The following is a 14,905-nucleotide window of genomic DNA, read 5'->3' as shown; positions in this document are numbered from 1 at the left end:
GACATGGCCACCCTTTCATCAGCACTCCGAAAGTTTACTTCGCTGTTACATAAGATCGAGACAACCCACTGAAAGCAATGGCAGGAATGTAGCCATTTAGCTACATGTTAAAAGAAAGCAGTAAGCCACAAAATGATCTAAAATTATACAACCAACATAATACGAGCTAATGAAAGCTCATGGTCTGCTCTATTTTGCTTGTCTTTGGGGAAATGGAATGACTTCCATGAGAACTGAAAGTGCTCAAAGCAGACATGGGAGAGGAGGAGGGGTCAGCAAGGCAGCCCCTCTGCAGGACACGAGTCATGAGAAGAGGCTGGAGGGAAAGCCAGGTGTTGGAAACCACGGCGAAGGGGAGCCATGCATGAGAGACACAGCTGGGCTCAGCTTTGTTCTAGGTAGTCTAGGAAAAACACCGAAATGCAGGTGATTCATCAGTGCCTTGTCAGGAAACTTCTAGGGCCATTAAAAAATATGTCAAAATCCAAGTCAGTAACATCAGAGTTACTCAGGACCCATGCCCGGGGAACTCCACCTGCCACATTCCTTAGCTTGAACTCTACCCAACTTCTTCCTCACTTCTGAGACACCTGGGTTAAGGCATGCACCAGAGTGCAAAGAACTGTAGAGTGAGGCATGTCTCAGCAGTCCTCGCTTCACAGCGTTAGCTCGGGTGGGCTCCCATCTCTGAACCTCCACACTGCCCCCTTCCAAGGGCTGCCACGTCCACCGAGGACACATCTGTGAACAAGCTGAACCAGCGGGACCTTCCCCGTGTTTCTGCACTCTGGCCTAGCAGGAAACTTGGAAACTACAACTGCAGTGGTCAGCAGATGCTAGCAGCAGTCACAAAAGCCAAACATGATTAGATAGGCCCACAGGGCACTTCTCTTCCCAACACTGGAGCAGTAAGCTGCATGGGATTCTTGTAGGTTGTGGGCACCAGGCCCCGTGAGCCAGCACTGTGACACACTGCCCACAGCTGTCCACACCGCAGGAGAGCAGGCTCACCCAGCCTGAGCCATCTGTCAAGGGGCTTTGTGATGGCAGTGGCTCAAGCATCGTTACAGAAAAACAGTAATCTAAAAGGCACATTCTTCTCCCTGACACACAGATCCTGGAGATGAGCAGCATTCTGGAGGACTGTGCTACCGTTCTCTGGTGCTCCTGCGCCATGCGTTCCTCCCTGCACACAGAAAAAGACCTGCACAATGCTGTGTGGCAATCATGGCTTTGTTCTCTGCACAGCTCCAGATTTCAACACCAGTCAATGATCATTCTTTGCTGACTGGCCCTCCGCACCCTTGAGCCATCCCTGTAGAAAACAATGGTGTCTGGGTTGTCCAGTCACTGAGGACCGAGGACATGGGTCGGGGGGTCCCCCTCTGGCTGTATCTCCTTGCCCTACCTCCTCTGTTTCTGAGAAGGGAGCAGGAACATAAACTGCAGGGCCCTGCAGTCCCTGCAAATGATACGTGTGGAGATTTTCCTGAAAACATCCCTGTCTACACGAGTTTGATAAGTTGGTTCCTGTTTATAGCGGTGCAGGGTAGGCATCCGCGCGTGTGGAACAACAGCACAACAGGAGCTTCTGCAGAATGGAATTCTTCATCAGGAAAACTTTCCGCAACGTAAATCAACACCCTGAGCCCATGACAGCTTCTATTTTTTCCTTTGCATGCTTCCAGGATTCACCTTAAAGGACTCACAGGGACTGCCGGCAAAATCAGCAGCATTAGCCAACCAGGAAATGATTTTAGCACAAAGGATGCAGACAACGACAAATGCATCTGCAAATGCTCACAGATGCTCACAGGAGGTAGGGATGGCTTTTCTGTCTTGCTCTTTGTGTGACCAGGAACAGCTTCCCAGGGGGAGGCAAGCCATACACACTTCAGACCGTGAGTGGTGACTGCCCAACGCTTTGCAGCTGCGCACACGAGCTGCACACAGGTGAAAATGCCTTCGCTTTCCTACACTATGTTTTAACACAGGGTGTGTGACCCAGAGCTGGAATGAGCAAGCCAACAGTGCTTCCTCAGGACGACCCTGGCAAGGGCCCCCGACGCTCAGTGAGCTCTCTTGAGTTTGTGCCTGCTGAATAGCAGACTTAACTCCATTCTGCATTATTAAAAGTAAAAATTCAAAATTGCAACCACAGTGATGACACAGAATTATTACTATGGGAACATTTCCAATCAGCGGTGTAAGGCTTGAGTGATTTTCAGCTGTCTTTTAAGGATCACTGATACACAGCCAACATACCTAAACACACAGGAACAAACTACCACATTTTCTGGCTCATCAAATCAAAGCAAATTACATTATGGTTTTTCTTTTCAGGACTCTCTTGTGTTCCAACTGCAGTATCAGATTGCTTTAAAATTAGAAAATGGAAAGTGCACTTTAAGGCAAGATTGTGATAGCAGTCCCTTGATGGTGGCTGGCATGGTACTCAGAAACGCTTAAGGAGTTCTACAGTGAATCTGCTGTTAGAAAACTTACTCTTCTAGTATTTACAAGTTTAGAAGTTGGGCAATGGGAGGCAGTACCCAGTGAACGGCACGAGAGGTCTGGCAAGTGCTGTCAAGTGAGTTCTTAAGCACACTGGGCAATATAAGACAGCAATAAAAACTCCATCATGAGTGTAGACAGGAATCGGCAGGGCTTGATTTGGTGAGAACATAAATTGACAGAAAACCAAAGGTCATGACTTGTGGTCAAAATATTTTATAAATATCAATTACTGCATGCAATGTAAAAGATGTAAGCTTATAGTATATTTAGATTTCAGCTAAGAATCGCTTATATAAAAAGAGAGGATTTATTTATCAAAATAATCTGAAATTCAGTAGTTCTCATGTCTTTGATAAAATGGAAGGAACTGGGCTCCATTAAAAAGAAAAGGCACTGGATCCTGCACACACTCAGGCTGTCCCCTCCTGCACTGGGTCCTGCACACACTCAGGCTGTCCCCCCTCCTGCATTGATCCTGCAGACACGCAGACACTTCTGAGAAGCTTCTCGGGAGAACTACACTGGCAACCTAGGGAAATTAATGTATTTATTTATTCAAATCAAAATGTAGCGGCTGACAACGGCACTGGAAAGCGGCCTAGGGAGCTGCCGCAGCCCAAGAGGGAAAGTGGAGTAGTCTCGATTGTAAAGATGCCAAATTCCTTGCAGGAATGACACGGCCTGATGAGCAGCTGGGATCTGGCACGGACACTGGCTTCTCACATGAGGTCAGACAATAGGCTCCAGAGGTGCTGAGCTGAGGCTCAGAGCAACCCTGGGCCACACAGACATCAGCACGTTTGTACGTACCCAGAACACGGGGAGGCACGGGCAGACATCGAGAGCAGAGTGCAGGCACCGGGGGAAGGTGACTGACACACTCCACAGTGCAAACATTGACTATTTCTCTCTGCAGTCAGACGAGGCAGATGCTGCCCTACTAATGTCACTCCCTACTTGCCGCAGGGCGTGAGCGGGGAGGACACAAGCTTCTCTTGCTTTATTTTATTACTTACGGTGACATCAACAGTGATTTTGTTGCTGTTTTCTGCATCTTAAAAATAGGTAATCAAGGCTGTCAGCAGGATGTTTATCTTTAAAGCACAGAGTTTGTAAGGTCTGCTCAGACTCCACACCTGCGGTCAGGTCACTTTGGACACCCTGGCAGGCTCCTGCTTCTGGGCCTTTGGGGATGGTCTGGATGGTGATGCTCTCCCATCCAGCCGTGCAGGGACCCACCGGGGCCTAACCTGCAGCCTAGCAAGCCCTCCACTCCAGCAGCCTAGCAAGCCCAAAGTTCCCTGGGCACTTGCCATGCTAATTATCATTAAGGAAGGGGTGTTTGAACTGGCGCAGGCCGCTGAATGCTCTCCAGCAGTGTTGCATTTTGTTCATCTGCACTTCTGACCATGGAGGACTTCACCAAATCTGCACTAGGAGCATGTGTGCATGTATTCCTTTCCACATAGCTTAAGCAAAAAGAAGCCAGACAGCTGTGGCGACACTTGCTAGGGTGGCACTCCAGTTGCCTGGGCAAACTTGGAGTGCCACAGTTCTGCCAGAGCAGTGCCTTCCGCAGGTGTGAGAGGGCCACAGGATGTGCCTATGCTGCGGCTCCCAGCCTCCAGGACAGGAGCTGTCCTCATCCCCTTCCTAACGCCTACTGTGTTTTACTTTTCACAGGCTGGTGGTTCGATGCATGTGGTCCTTCCAACTTGAACGGAATGTACTATCCACAAAGGCAGAACACAAATAAGTTCAACGGTATTAAATGGTACTACTGGAAAGGGTCAGGCTACTCACTCAAGGCCACAACCATGATGATCCGACCCGCAGACTTCTAAACACCTGCACGCACCTGGGGAAACTGCGCACTGCACATCCAGATGTACCCCAGGGCACCGGCAGGCACGGGTGCTCATGGCCCCCTCGGCCACCTGGGCCACACACTCCCGGAGCCGGGGGACTCCTGTCCTCAGACTAGTGCTCCGGGAACATCATCACTTAATGAACCCAAACAAAACTCAATACGGGCCATGATCTGGCATTGTGAAGAGGTGGGTACCTCGGAGAAGACGAGTTCAACGTTGAGAGACTGACAACTTACAGACTCTGCTGTCACAACGAGAAAGCTATGTGTGAGTTTATCAGTAAATAACTGGAAAACAGAACACTTATGCTACACAGTACAGATCATCCTGGAACTGTATTCTTGTAAGCACTGTTTATAGACTGTGTAAATACCCTTATTCCTCAACTCAGCTTCATGATCACAATTAAAAGGAAGGAAGCATCCTCTAAGCCCGGGGATACCTGTCTAGGCCGACGGCAGACGCGGCTCCAGCTGTGCAGCATTCAGCACAGCAGAGCCAGTGTACTTCCACTCCTCCTTCCAGGGGCTTCAGGTCTTCTCTGTGGAGACTGCACACTCACACAGGTTTTGACAGCCCAGTTTTAAGTTAATGCTTAAGTATATATTTCAAGTTTATAAACGTGAATACTTGCAGCATCTCTGATAGCACCAATGGAAATGTGTACCCTGTCATTTCAGATGAAGATTGTACTATGTTTTTTTCTGCTTGGCTGTTAAATATGAAGGTATTTTCTAGTAATTAAATATAACTTATTAGGTAAGAAGATTGTTTAAATTTGACAATTATATTTGCAATTTTGTAGTTTTGTTATGAAATGACTGTGCCTCATGAGGAAAACCTTGATTTTATTGATGGCGAACATTACACATTTAATTTCAAGACAAAGAGATTGTATTATGTTTTCTCAGTACAATAGAGATCTATATTCTCTTCCAGTAAAACGTACTTTACAGATTTAACACGGTGTCAAGTTTAAAAAAATCATGTCCTAACAAGAAAACCCAAAGCTTCAGAGACAACACTCTTTCTGACTGCTCAGAGGCCACAGTGCTGGAGACGGAGCTCTGCTAAAGACAGCATGGAGCAAAGCGGCAGCGACACGCCCACTTCCGACAGTTCTCCATGTAGACCGGGAGACTGAGCGCAAGGCGGGCCCGCTCTGTCACCAGCGTCCCACGCGCAAACTCACGGCCAGCGAGGGTGGGGGTTTGGGTCTCCCTTAACACTTCAATTCCTCCACAGTTTTCAAACATACTTTACCTGGCAGAAAGTTTTCTCTTCTAAGAAAACATTTACAAAGATGAAGAGAATTCAAAACAGTAACTTGAAAAATGAAGACAGAAAGAGCCCGACAAGGCAGGTGAGCAGCGATCCGGCGCAGAGGCCGGCTTCCTGCGGCGCTCTCGTCGCAGGCGGTCACAGATCAACCACAGGGCCACAGGGACCGGCTTGCCGCCAGCTTCCCTCATCTTTCTGATAGGACTTCTCCAAGAACAAGCCCTGCCACAAGCCAGTTCACATTTCTCAAAATATAGCCAACTTCTGCAAATTCCTGCATCCAGCCAGATCTTAAAATTTATACACTGAATTATTACTGAATCCTTTAAAAAGCTAAGACCTGGAACTTTTCCATTAGGCACTGGGAATACTTAAAGGTCAGTAGTAAACCTGAAGTGAAGCCGAGAAAACACATCAACATATAAAGATACTGTCAGAAGGCTGGCAAGTAGTCCTGTTCATACCCATTGGCTCTGTCCGCATCCATAGCAAAGCGTTAGTTTTTAAATAGCAAACAAGACACGACAAGACTTTTTAAGAAAATCTTTTTTTCCCCACATTTGTGTTTCTCAATCCTGACGCAACTATAACATTTCTCGAGCCTTCATTACTCACCACTTCTCTCACTTTGTCTGTCACAAGCAGACAGATAAAAGGTATTAAGTTCGTCGCACGTCTCTTTGTTTAATGGCATTATTACTCTTTCCTAAGAAGATGAGCTTATCCTTACAAGCACGGTTATTTCCTGAGAACACCAGATGTGTCATGAGTCATAAAACATCTGACTTACAGGAGCTGCAGGAAAGTAGTTCAACAGTTCAAACGGTTCCTCAGAAATCCAATGACCCAGTTCCAAAGACCACAGGACCTATAAGTAATAAAACACACAGAACAAGCAGAGGTCTGTTAGGGTGTTGGTGGCAAGCATCAAAAGGCACTTCAATGACAGAGTGTACATGAACTTCCACGCAGTGACAGACTCTATACATCTGAAATAGACATAACAACAAACACAAACAACTATACCCCTTTCAGAGCCTTCAGGCTGCATAAACACTATACACATTAATAAACAGTCAGTTAAAGTTTTACTATCACTAGGAATCTGGCTCATTATCATAATGAGGTCTAATATTTAAATATCAATCTGAAATCATGTTTGCATATAAAGCACTGTCATGTTTTAAAGTTTCAAGTTTCCAATTTATGAAGCACTCATAAATCAGCCCCTGTAAATATGCCAGGATTCTTTTTTCTTATGAAACAAAAAGAAGCTAGGAGATGGAATACACGTGTAAACTCAAAAGCCGAGCATTTGGCTGTGACTTTCCTTCCAACACTGCCTGGCCTGCTCAAGACAAGGCCTGGGCTGGGAGAGTCAAAGTGCTCCATAAATGAACTTACACCTTCCCACCCATGATCAGCACCTTACAATCACTTAAATCCATGCATTTTTAAATGATTAAAGCAATACAACATCTTTAAGTCAACAATATTTGTGATTTTGCAGTCATCTCCCTCTGTGACCAAACTCCCTAAAAAGTGCTTCCACACGCCAGGAGAACTTTACAGTTGAAACAACCAAACTGAACATACTAATGTTTATAAACATACCTGAAGTTCCATTTCTTTTTTTTTTTTAAAGATTTATTTTTATTATTTTTTTATTGGAAAGGCGGAGAGACAGAGAGGAGAGACAGAGAGGAAGATCTTCCATCCGATGATTCACTCCCCAAGTGAGCGCAACGGCCAATACTATGCCGGTCCGAAGCCAGGAGCCTCTTCCAGGTCTCCCACACGGGTGCAGCGTCCCAAAGCTTTGGGCTGTCCTCGAATGCTTTCCCAGGCCACAGGCAGGGAGCTGGAAGGGAAGTGGGGCTGCCGGGATTAGAACCGGCGCCCATATGGGATCCCGGGCGTGCAAGGCCCTGAAGTTCCATTTCTTACACCCAGAGAATCTGTAACCTTTTTCCCAGAGTTGCTACCCAATGCTGAGGCTCCTTCTGCTGGGTGAGATGAGGCCTGAGTCTTCCTTTTTGGGAATTCCTAAGACATACCAGTCCTAATGTTTCCTTCTCTCTCCAGTAAAGCTAATACTTGTTCAACACGAGACAGCATGGTTTCTCCCTAAGAACTAGACATGACAGTGGGATAAACACGGAACAGGATGTAAAAGCTGAATGGCAGGGCTTCTCTTTTAAAAAGAAGTCTTGATTTATCCAAGAACCATATTATATTGCTGTTCATTCCCCGAGCACCTAAGAACAACCTGGTCAGGGCTCACCATATCTGAACACTGAACCACAGCCTCATGATGATCCAGTCTCTGGAGGAAGGCATAAAAGGTGAGCCTCAAATGATGCTGTTACTCAAGCAGGAGGAAGGAATGACCCCGACGTAGGAGAAGCCAGGGAACCTGCCATCGCGGGCTGGAGTGAGAGGATGAGCTGGAGTGCACAAGGCAGGGCAGAGGGTAATGTTTTGGAAAGTGGTGAAACAATAGGCTTGGCTAGAGCACAAGGCGGGTAGAATAGGAGCCATGCTCGGGCTCTGTCCTGATGAGCTGAGGGGCTTGAGCACAAAGCAGGGGCACCAGGCAGGAGGGATGGAAGCCAAGCCCAGTGGGACAGGCTCTAACAGACACGGGGAATGACGCAGGGAAATCTGTCTCCATCAGAGATGGAGAACACAGCTGTGCTCCCACGGAGCCCTGTTCCACAGAACTACCTAACGTTCAATCAGATCTCTGTACAAAAGCACTTTGGCACCTATGTCTCTTTGTTTTCCCACAATTATTATTGCACTAACAATATCACAAACTTACATTAGTAGGTTCAGTGAAAGAAGCTGTTAAAAAATTGGAAACTCTGAGACCATACTTCTTTCTGGCTTTTTAAAGGTAGTTAAAAAACAGTGAAGTAACAGGGCCCAGCACAGCAGACTAGTGACTCAAGTCCTCACCTTGCATGCGATGGGATTCCATATGGCCACCTGTTCAAATCCTGGCTTCTACACTTCCCATCCAGCTCCCTGCTTGTGGCCTGGGAAAGCAGGTGAGGAGAGCCCAAAGCCTTGGGGCCCTGCACCTATGTGAGAGACCCCGAAGCTCATGGTTTTGGAGCGACTCAGCTCCAGCCACTGTGGCCAATTGGAGAATGAATTAGCAGATAGAAGATGTTTCTGTCTGTCCTTTACTCTGTGAATCTGATTTTCCAATAAAAAATAAATAAATTTTAAAACAAAGTTAAGTAACAAAAATGTTACTTTCCTTAGCAATGTATATTTATCATTTGTAGTGATACACTACCAGTATAATGGTTCCCTACAGACTCACCACCTGAGTAGCCCAGGGAAGTGCAACAAGTTCAGGTTCATTTCAGGTACAAGGCAACGTAAAAGAACATGAAAGAAAACACAGAGGAAAGAAAGCCCAGGCACGAGCTTTTAAAATGTGGTGTGGTGTTGGATCCCAAACACAGTGCACATGAAAATGTCAACTGCATTAAAGTAACCTCAGAGGCAAAATCTATATTCTCTGTATTTGATCCTTGCGGTGTTATGAAAACAAAACAAGATTGCTATAGAATTCTTTTTTCTTTTTTTGAATTCTTTTTTCTTAAAGATTTATTTATTTTTATTAAAAAGTCAGATATATAGAGAAGAAGAAAGACAGAGAGGAAGATCCTTCATCCGATGATCCACTCCCCAAGTGGCCACAACAGCTGGAGCTGAGCCAGTCCGAAGCCAGGAGCCAGGAACTTCCTCCAGGTCTCCCACACGGGTGCAGGATTCCAAAGCATTGGGCTGTCCTTGACTGCTTTCCCAGACCACAAGCAGGGAGCTGGATGGGAAGTGGGGCTGCCAGGATTAGAATCGGCACCCATCTAGGATCCTGAGCGTGTAAGGTGAGGACTTTAACCACTAGGCTACCAAGCCCGGCCCTGCTGTAGATTGTAATAAGAAGTTGCATCCCAGTAAGTAACAGTACAGCGGTAGCAGAAAACACTATTGGACTGTACCAAGATCCATCCAATCAGACAAACTTTATCTTAGCATGGTGCTTCAACAAGGACAGTCTACTCTGGAGGATCATATGAAGGGCCATGAGTGAACTTGGAAACAAATAGTTGGCTCAATAGAATTCCTATAAAAGCAGCTGACAAAACATGACTAAGAAGCAAAGCAAAGCAAAGCCCAGGTTGATCATCCTTAAAAAGAATGCAGTTGGGCCCGGTGCGGTGGTGCAGTGGTTAAGGTCCTCGCCTTGCACGCCCGGGATCCCATATGGGCGCCGGTTCTAATCGCAGCAGCCCCACTTCCCATCCAGCTCCCTGCCTGTGGCCTGGGAAAGCAGTCGAGGACGGCCCAAAGCTTTGGGACGCTGCACCCGTGTGGGAGACCCAGAAGAGGCTCCTGGGTTCGGCTGGGCATAGCATCGGCCATTGCACTCACTTGGGGAGTGAATCATCGGACGGAAGATCTTCCTCTCTGTCTCTCCTCTCTGTATTTCCGCCTTTCCAATAAAAATAAAATAAAATAAATCTTATATATTAAAAAAAATGCAGTTATTTGTGCATCCACTGCAAAAGAAACCCAGCGCCCCACACAATAAAATCCGCCTCCATTTTTTTTTTTTAAATTTTTAAGTTTTCACTGATAAATTCAAAAGGAAGCACTCCCAGGCTTCATTGGGTGAACAGCTAGAAGAAGCCGGCTCACATCTGGGCTCTGCTTTTGCACATGCAAAGGCATACACTACTAGTTAGAAAACACAGAACGATCAAGAGGATCACTCAACGCCACGGTCTCATCCAGGACCAATCAAATGAACTTAATTCTCAGCATTCACCTAATTTCTTCATTGGCTAAGAAATGTCTAAGTTGTTGAGAAATAACATCGGATTAGCAAAAACACTAAACAAGGTATCCACCTTTGACCTCTCAAAAAAATCTCTAAGGAATAAAAAAGAATATGTTAATGTTCAAGTGAGGAGTTTAGACTTTGAGGAAAAAGGCAACTATCAAAAGCATTTTAGATAGGGCTTGGAAAGCATAACGATACAATTTGTTTGTTTTTTAAAGAACTTACTATAGGGCCCCGGCATGATGGCTCCGTGGCTGAATCCTTACCTTGCATGTTCCTCTCTATATCTCCTTCTCTTTGTAAATCTGTCTTTAAAATAATTTTTAAAAACTTATTTATTTGAAAGGCAGACTAACAGAATTGATTTGCACAGAAAGGAAAGACATTTTCCACCTGCCAGTTCACTCCAAAATGGCTACAGAAGTCAGGGCTGGGCCAAGCTGAAGCCAGCAGTGAGGTCCTTTCCATGTGGGAAACCACACAAATACCGCTGCCTTCCTTGGTGCAACAGCATGGATCTGGATCAGAAGTGGAGCAGGTGGGAGTTGAACCGTGCTCTTATGGGATGCTGGTGTCTGGGCATTGGCTTAATCTACTGTGCCAAGGCTGGCCCCATGATCCCATTTAATAATAATAAATTTCTACTGGATGAAAAATGTTAAGCATAACATGAAGCTAATTTCATTTACTCACTGAAGACACCATTGACCATTGTGTAAACACTTTTGGGGACTGGCACGATGGATCAACAGGCTAACTCTTCACCTTCAAGCATCGACATCCAACACAGGCAACGCTCTGTGGCTGCTCCACTTATGCTCCAGTTTCCTGTTATGGCCTAGCAAAATGGTGGAGAATGACCCTGTGGGACCCTGTGGGAGCCAGGAGCTTCTTCCTGGCTCCCACTTCAGACTGGCTTAGCACTAGTCATTGCAATCATTTGAGGAATAAACCAGCAGATGGAAGATCTTTCTTTGTGTCTCCTCTCTGTAAGTCTGCCTTTTAAATAAAAAATAAATGTTAAAATCAGCTTTTGATAAGCAAAACTATTGTAATATTGATGTTATATCAGATTTCCAAATAGGTCAGCCTCATCAGTCGCAGCTAATACACCTGTCTCCAGGGATGCTGCTGCCATGTCATGAATTCCAGCTGCAGTTGCGGCACTAATAGTGCTGTGGGAACATGCCTGGCAAGAGGTAAAGAGGGGTCTTAAGAATCTTGGCACACAAAGCTAACCAGCTAACTACCAGCTAACTAATTAATCATCAACTCCGACAGAAACTGTGCTTCAACCTGACTGTGCGCATCCTGTTCACCTCAGTCCAAAAGTCCATTTCATTTCTGCCTCGACAAAACACACATTTCCACTGTCCACTTCAATCACTGCAAAGTAATCAAGTTCTTTGTCATTGTCACCCCTCTCCTTCCTCCACCAACTAAACTTTAAAATGTGGCCTTAAGAATTTATGGAAAGTGTAGAAGCCTATACAACACTTGAAAATTTCTTCATTATTGTAAGAGTAAAAAATTAATTATTACTCATTAAAAAAATCAAGTTAAAATTTCCTCGCCAAAGTTCAGAGATCCTTCATCTGTTATTAGGGTAATTGACTTTCTCAGACAAAATTTAAAATGATTTTCTAGTGTGTACATAGTACCTCTCAAGAGAAATAACAATATTTGTAATAGATGGTAAAAAATCCCTTATAAAAGCACGGACTGGAGTCGGCATCCTATACAGGCAACGGTGTGAATCCCCACTGCTCCACCTCTGGCTCAGTGCTCTGCTAACGTGGCTGGGAAAGCAATGGAAGATACCCAAGTCCCTGAGCCCTTCCATCCACATCAGGGCCTGGGAGGATGCTCCGGGGTCCCAGCTGCAGCCCAGCACAATCCCGGCTGCGGTGGCCACGGGGGAGATCAGTGATGGAAGAAGGAGCTCTTGTTCTCTGTGTCTCCCCTCCATTCTCTCTGCGACTGCCTTCCAAATCAAGAAAAAACGATTCTTCAATAAGTAAATAAAAGTGCGGAATCCAGGCAAGAGGACTCGAGTCAATGTCCATCTCTTTGGAACTGCTGTGTGAGAGCATTCTACATCATTTATGGACTAATGTGGAACAGTGGGACAATGCGGCAATAAAGTTGTTTCTAGGTTACATCAAACCCTGGGAGCAAACAATTGGGGATGTCAACGTTACAGTTTTTTAATAAGAAAATAATAGGGCACATATGTCCCAAGCACTTTGGAGCCAGAAAACACAGGAGGTCTGGTCTTCTCAAGAAACCAACTCAAGCTGGCAGAGTTTCAAGGCAATAATGTTTGTTCCAAAATAAGCCATTCCTCTGCATTTCCAACACATAACATCGAGAAATGCTTCCTGCAATTCCGCAAAATCCCTTCAAAACTGCAGAGCTCTTTAGCAGATGCGATGACTGTTCCAATCAGGCAAGCCCCCACAGGACCTGTGTTTAAGTGAAGGTGAAACTCTTAACAACGTACCGTTTTAGAACAGACAACTCAGTGGCACATGGCACATTCACCGTGGTGCATGATCCCCGTCTCCTCTGGTTTCAAAACGTGCTCATTAGCCAGGAAAACACACTGGACCCATTACGTGAGCACTGCGTTTCTCCCTCTGCTCCACCCCCTGGTCGCTATGAATCAGTTCTCCCATCCCTGGATTTACCTTCCAGGGTACAGCATCACAAAACAATTAAACACGTGCCCTTTGGCATCTACTTCTTTCATTTGGTATGTTTTTGAAAACTTTTAAGTTTATTGATTTTTCATTTCATTGGAACAACTGGTTAACTCCCAATCCATATAATCACCCAGGGCTGCACTAGGCCGAGCCCGGAGCCAGAAATCCAATCTGATCTCCCACATGGGTGGCAGGAATTGAAGCGCTGGAGCCCCTGACCTGCCAGCTTAGCCCACAGTGCACCTTAGCTGGAAGCCAGCAAGGAATCTGAGCTGTGCCTCAAACTAGCGCTTCAGTTACAGCACAGGGTCCCAAGTGGTGACTTCACTGCTGAACCAAACGCCAGCCCTTAATACAATTATTTAAGGTCCATCTAAGTGCCATTGTTAGTGAAAACAAGTTATAAGCATCAAAAATGCTGTGGAAAGGGCCCGGTGCGGTGGTGCAGTGGTTAAGGTCCTCGCCTTGCACGCCCGGGATCCCATATGGGTGCCAGTTCTAATCCCGGCGGCCCCGCTTCCCATCCAGCTCCCTGCTTGTGGCCTGGGAAAGCAGTCGAGGACAGTCCAAAGCTTTGGAACCCTGCACCCGTGTTGGGACCCTGCAACCCGTGTGGGAGACCCGGAAGAGGCTCCTGGCTTTGGCTGGGCATAGCATCGGCCATTGTGCTCACTTGGGGAGTAAATCATCGGACGGAAGATCTTCCTCTCTGTCTCTCCTCTCTGTCTCTCCACCTTTCCAATAAAAATAAAATAAATCTTAAAAAAAATGCTGTGGAAAGCAATCAGTACTTCATGCTCAGGGTGTCATTGGGCAGTTCACTCAGATGATTTTCCTGTCACTGCCCACATGAGGCCCTGAGGCCGAGCTTCACTGTCTTCCTCAAGGCCACTCAGCTGGCAGAGGCCAGGGAAGCACAGAATCTGCTACCTTGTCCCTGCCGTTTCAAGACACACAAGGCCATGTGTGAGCACAGCATGACTACCTCAAAGTCCATGACCATAAACAAGATCCTCAAGACTGCCTCAGGAAGCTGGTGCTAGAAAAGGAGCTATGGACAAAGAAGTGCAAATTCAAACTCAAAGTGTCAACAACAGTATCACTAAGGTGCTGAGTGCTGAAACAGCCCCCAGGACCCCATCTCCAATTCAACACATGGTCCCCCAGCTCCTTTGGATCCAACACAGGGTGCAGGAGCAGCAGTGCCAACCAACCTTGCCTGGCAGCAAATAATTCGATTCTTCATTTTAATTAGCTCTCATAGCCTCTCCCATGGGCTAACAGTCTAAAGAGAATTGCCTTTTAGGCCAGGGCTGGCTACATAATGGGTTAAGTTACTGCTTGCAGTGCCAGCATCCTATATAGTTGCTGGTTTGAGTCCTGGTTGTTCTATTTCCTGTCCAGCTCCTGTACAGCCCATGTGGGAGACCCAGAAGCTTCCAGTTTTCACCTTGGTCATTTGGGGAGTGAACCAGTAGATGAAGAATTCTCTCGGCAGCCTTGCCTTTCAAATAAACAAGTTCTTTAAAAAAAAAAAAAGGAGGGGAGGGGCAAACGAATGAGGGTATAATCCTAGCCATCTCATTACAAAAGTGGTCAGAAAGAATTTAACACAAACTATTCAACCATAACAAAAGAAATAAGCAACAAAGAGCCAAAGATAAGAA

At 46.0% G+C, this 14,905-nt stretch overlaps 2 protein-coding genes across 10 annotated transcripts in view; one reads left to right on the top strand and one right to left on the bottom strand.

Moving 5' to 3' along the window:
- The window catches only part of ANGPT2 (angiopoietin 2), a 48,640-nt gene extending 43,301 nt beyond the window's left edge, over window positions 1–5,339 (top strand). For all 5 annotated transcript variants that reach the window (XM_040966786.1, XM_040966784.1, XM_040966783.1 and 2 more), the window contains 2 exons: window positions 1,689–1,819; window positions 4,201–5,339. In XM_040966786.1, the coding sequence (XP_040822720.1) occupies window positions 1,689–1,819; window positions 4,201–4,361 (292 nt within the window). In that variant the 3' untranslated portion in view covers window positions 4,362–5,339. The remainder of the gene's footprint in view (window positions 1–1,688; window positions 1,820–4,200) is intronic.
- MCPH1 (microcephalin 1) overlaps window positions 1–14,905 on the bottom strand; it is a 170,629-nt gene that overhangs the window by 87,805 nt on the left and 67,919 nt on the right. For all 5 annotated transcript variants that reach the window (XM_040966777.1, XM_040966776.1, XM_040966778.1 and 2 more), the window contains one exon: window positions 6,460–6,537. In XM_040966777.1, the coding sequence (XP_040822711.1) occupies window positions 6,460–6,537 (78 nt within the window). The remainder of the gene's footprint in view (window positions 1–6,459; window positions 6,538–14,905) is intronic.

Source organism: Ochotona curzoniae, unplaced genomic scaffold (assembly GCF_017591425.1).
Source record: "Ochotona curzoniae isolate NIBS_2020 unplaced genomic scaffold, NIBS_Ocur_1.0 scaffold_4506, whole genome shotgun sequence".
Lineage (NCBI taxonomy): Eukaryota > Metazoa > Chordata > Mammalia > Lagomorpha > Ochotonidae > Ochotona > Ochotona curzoniae.
This window is presented reverse-complemented; position numbering and strand designations above follow the sequence as displayed.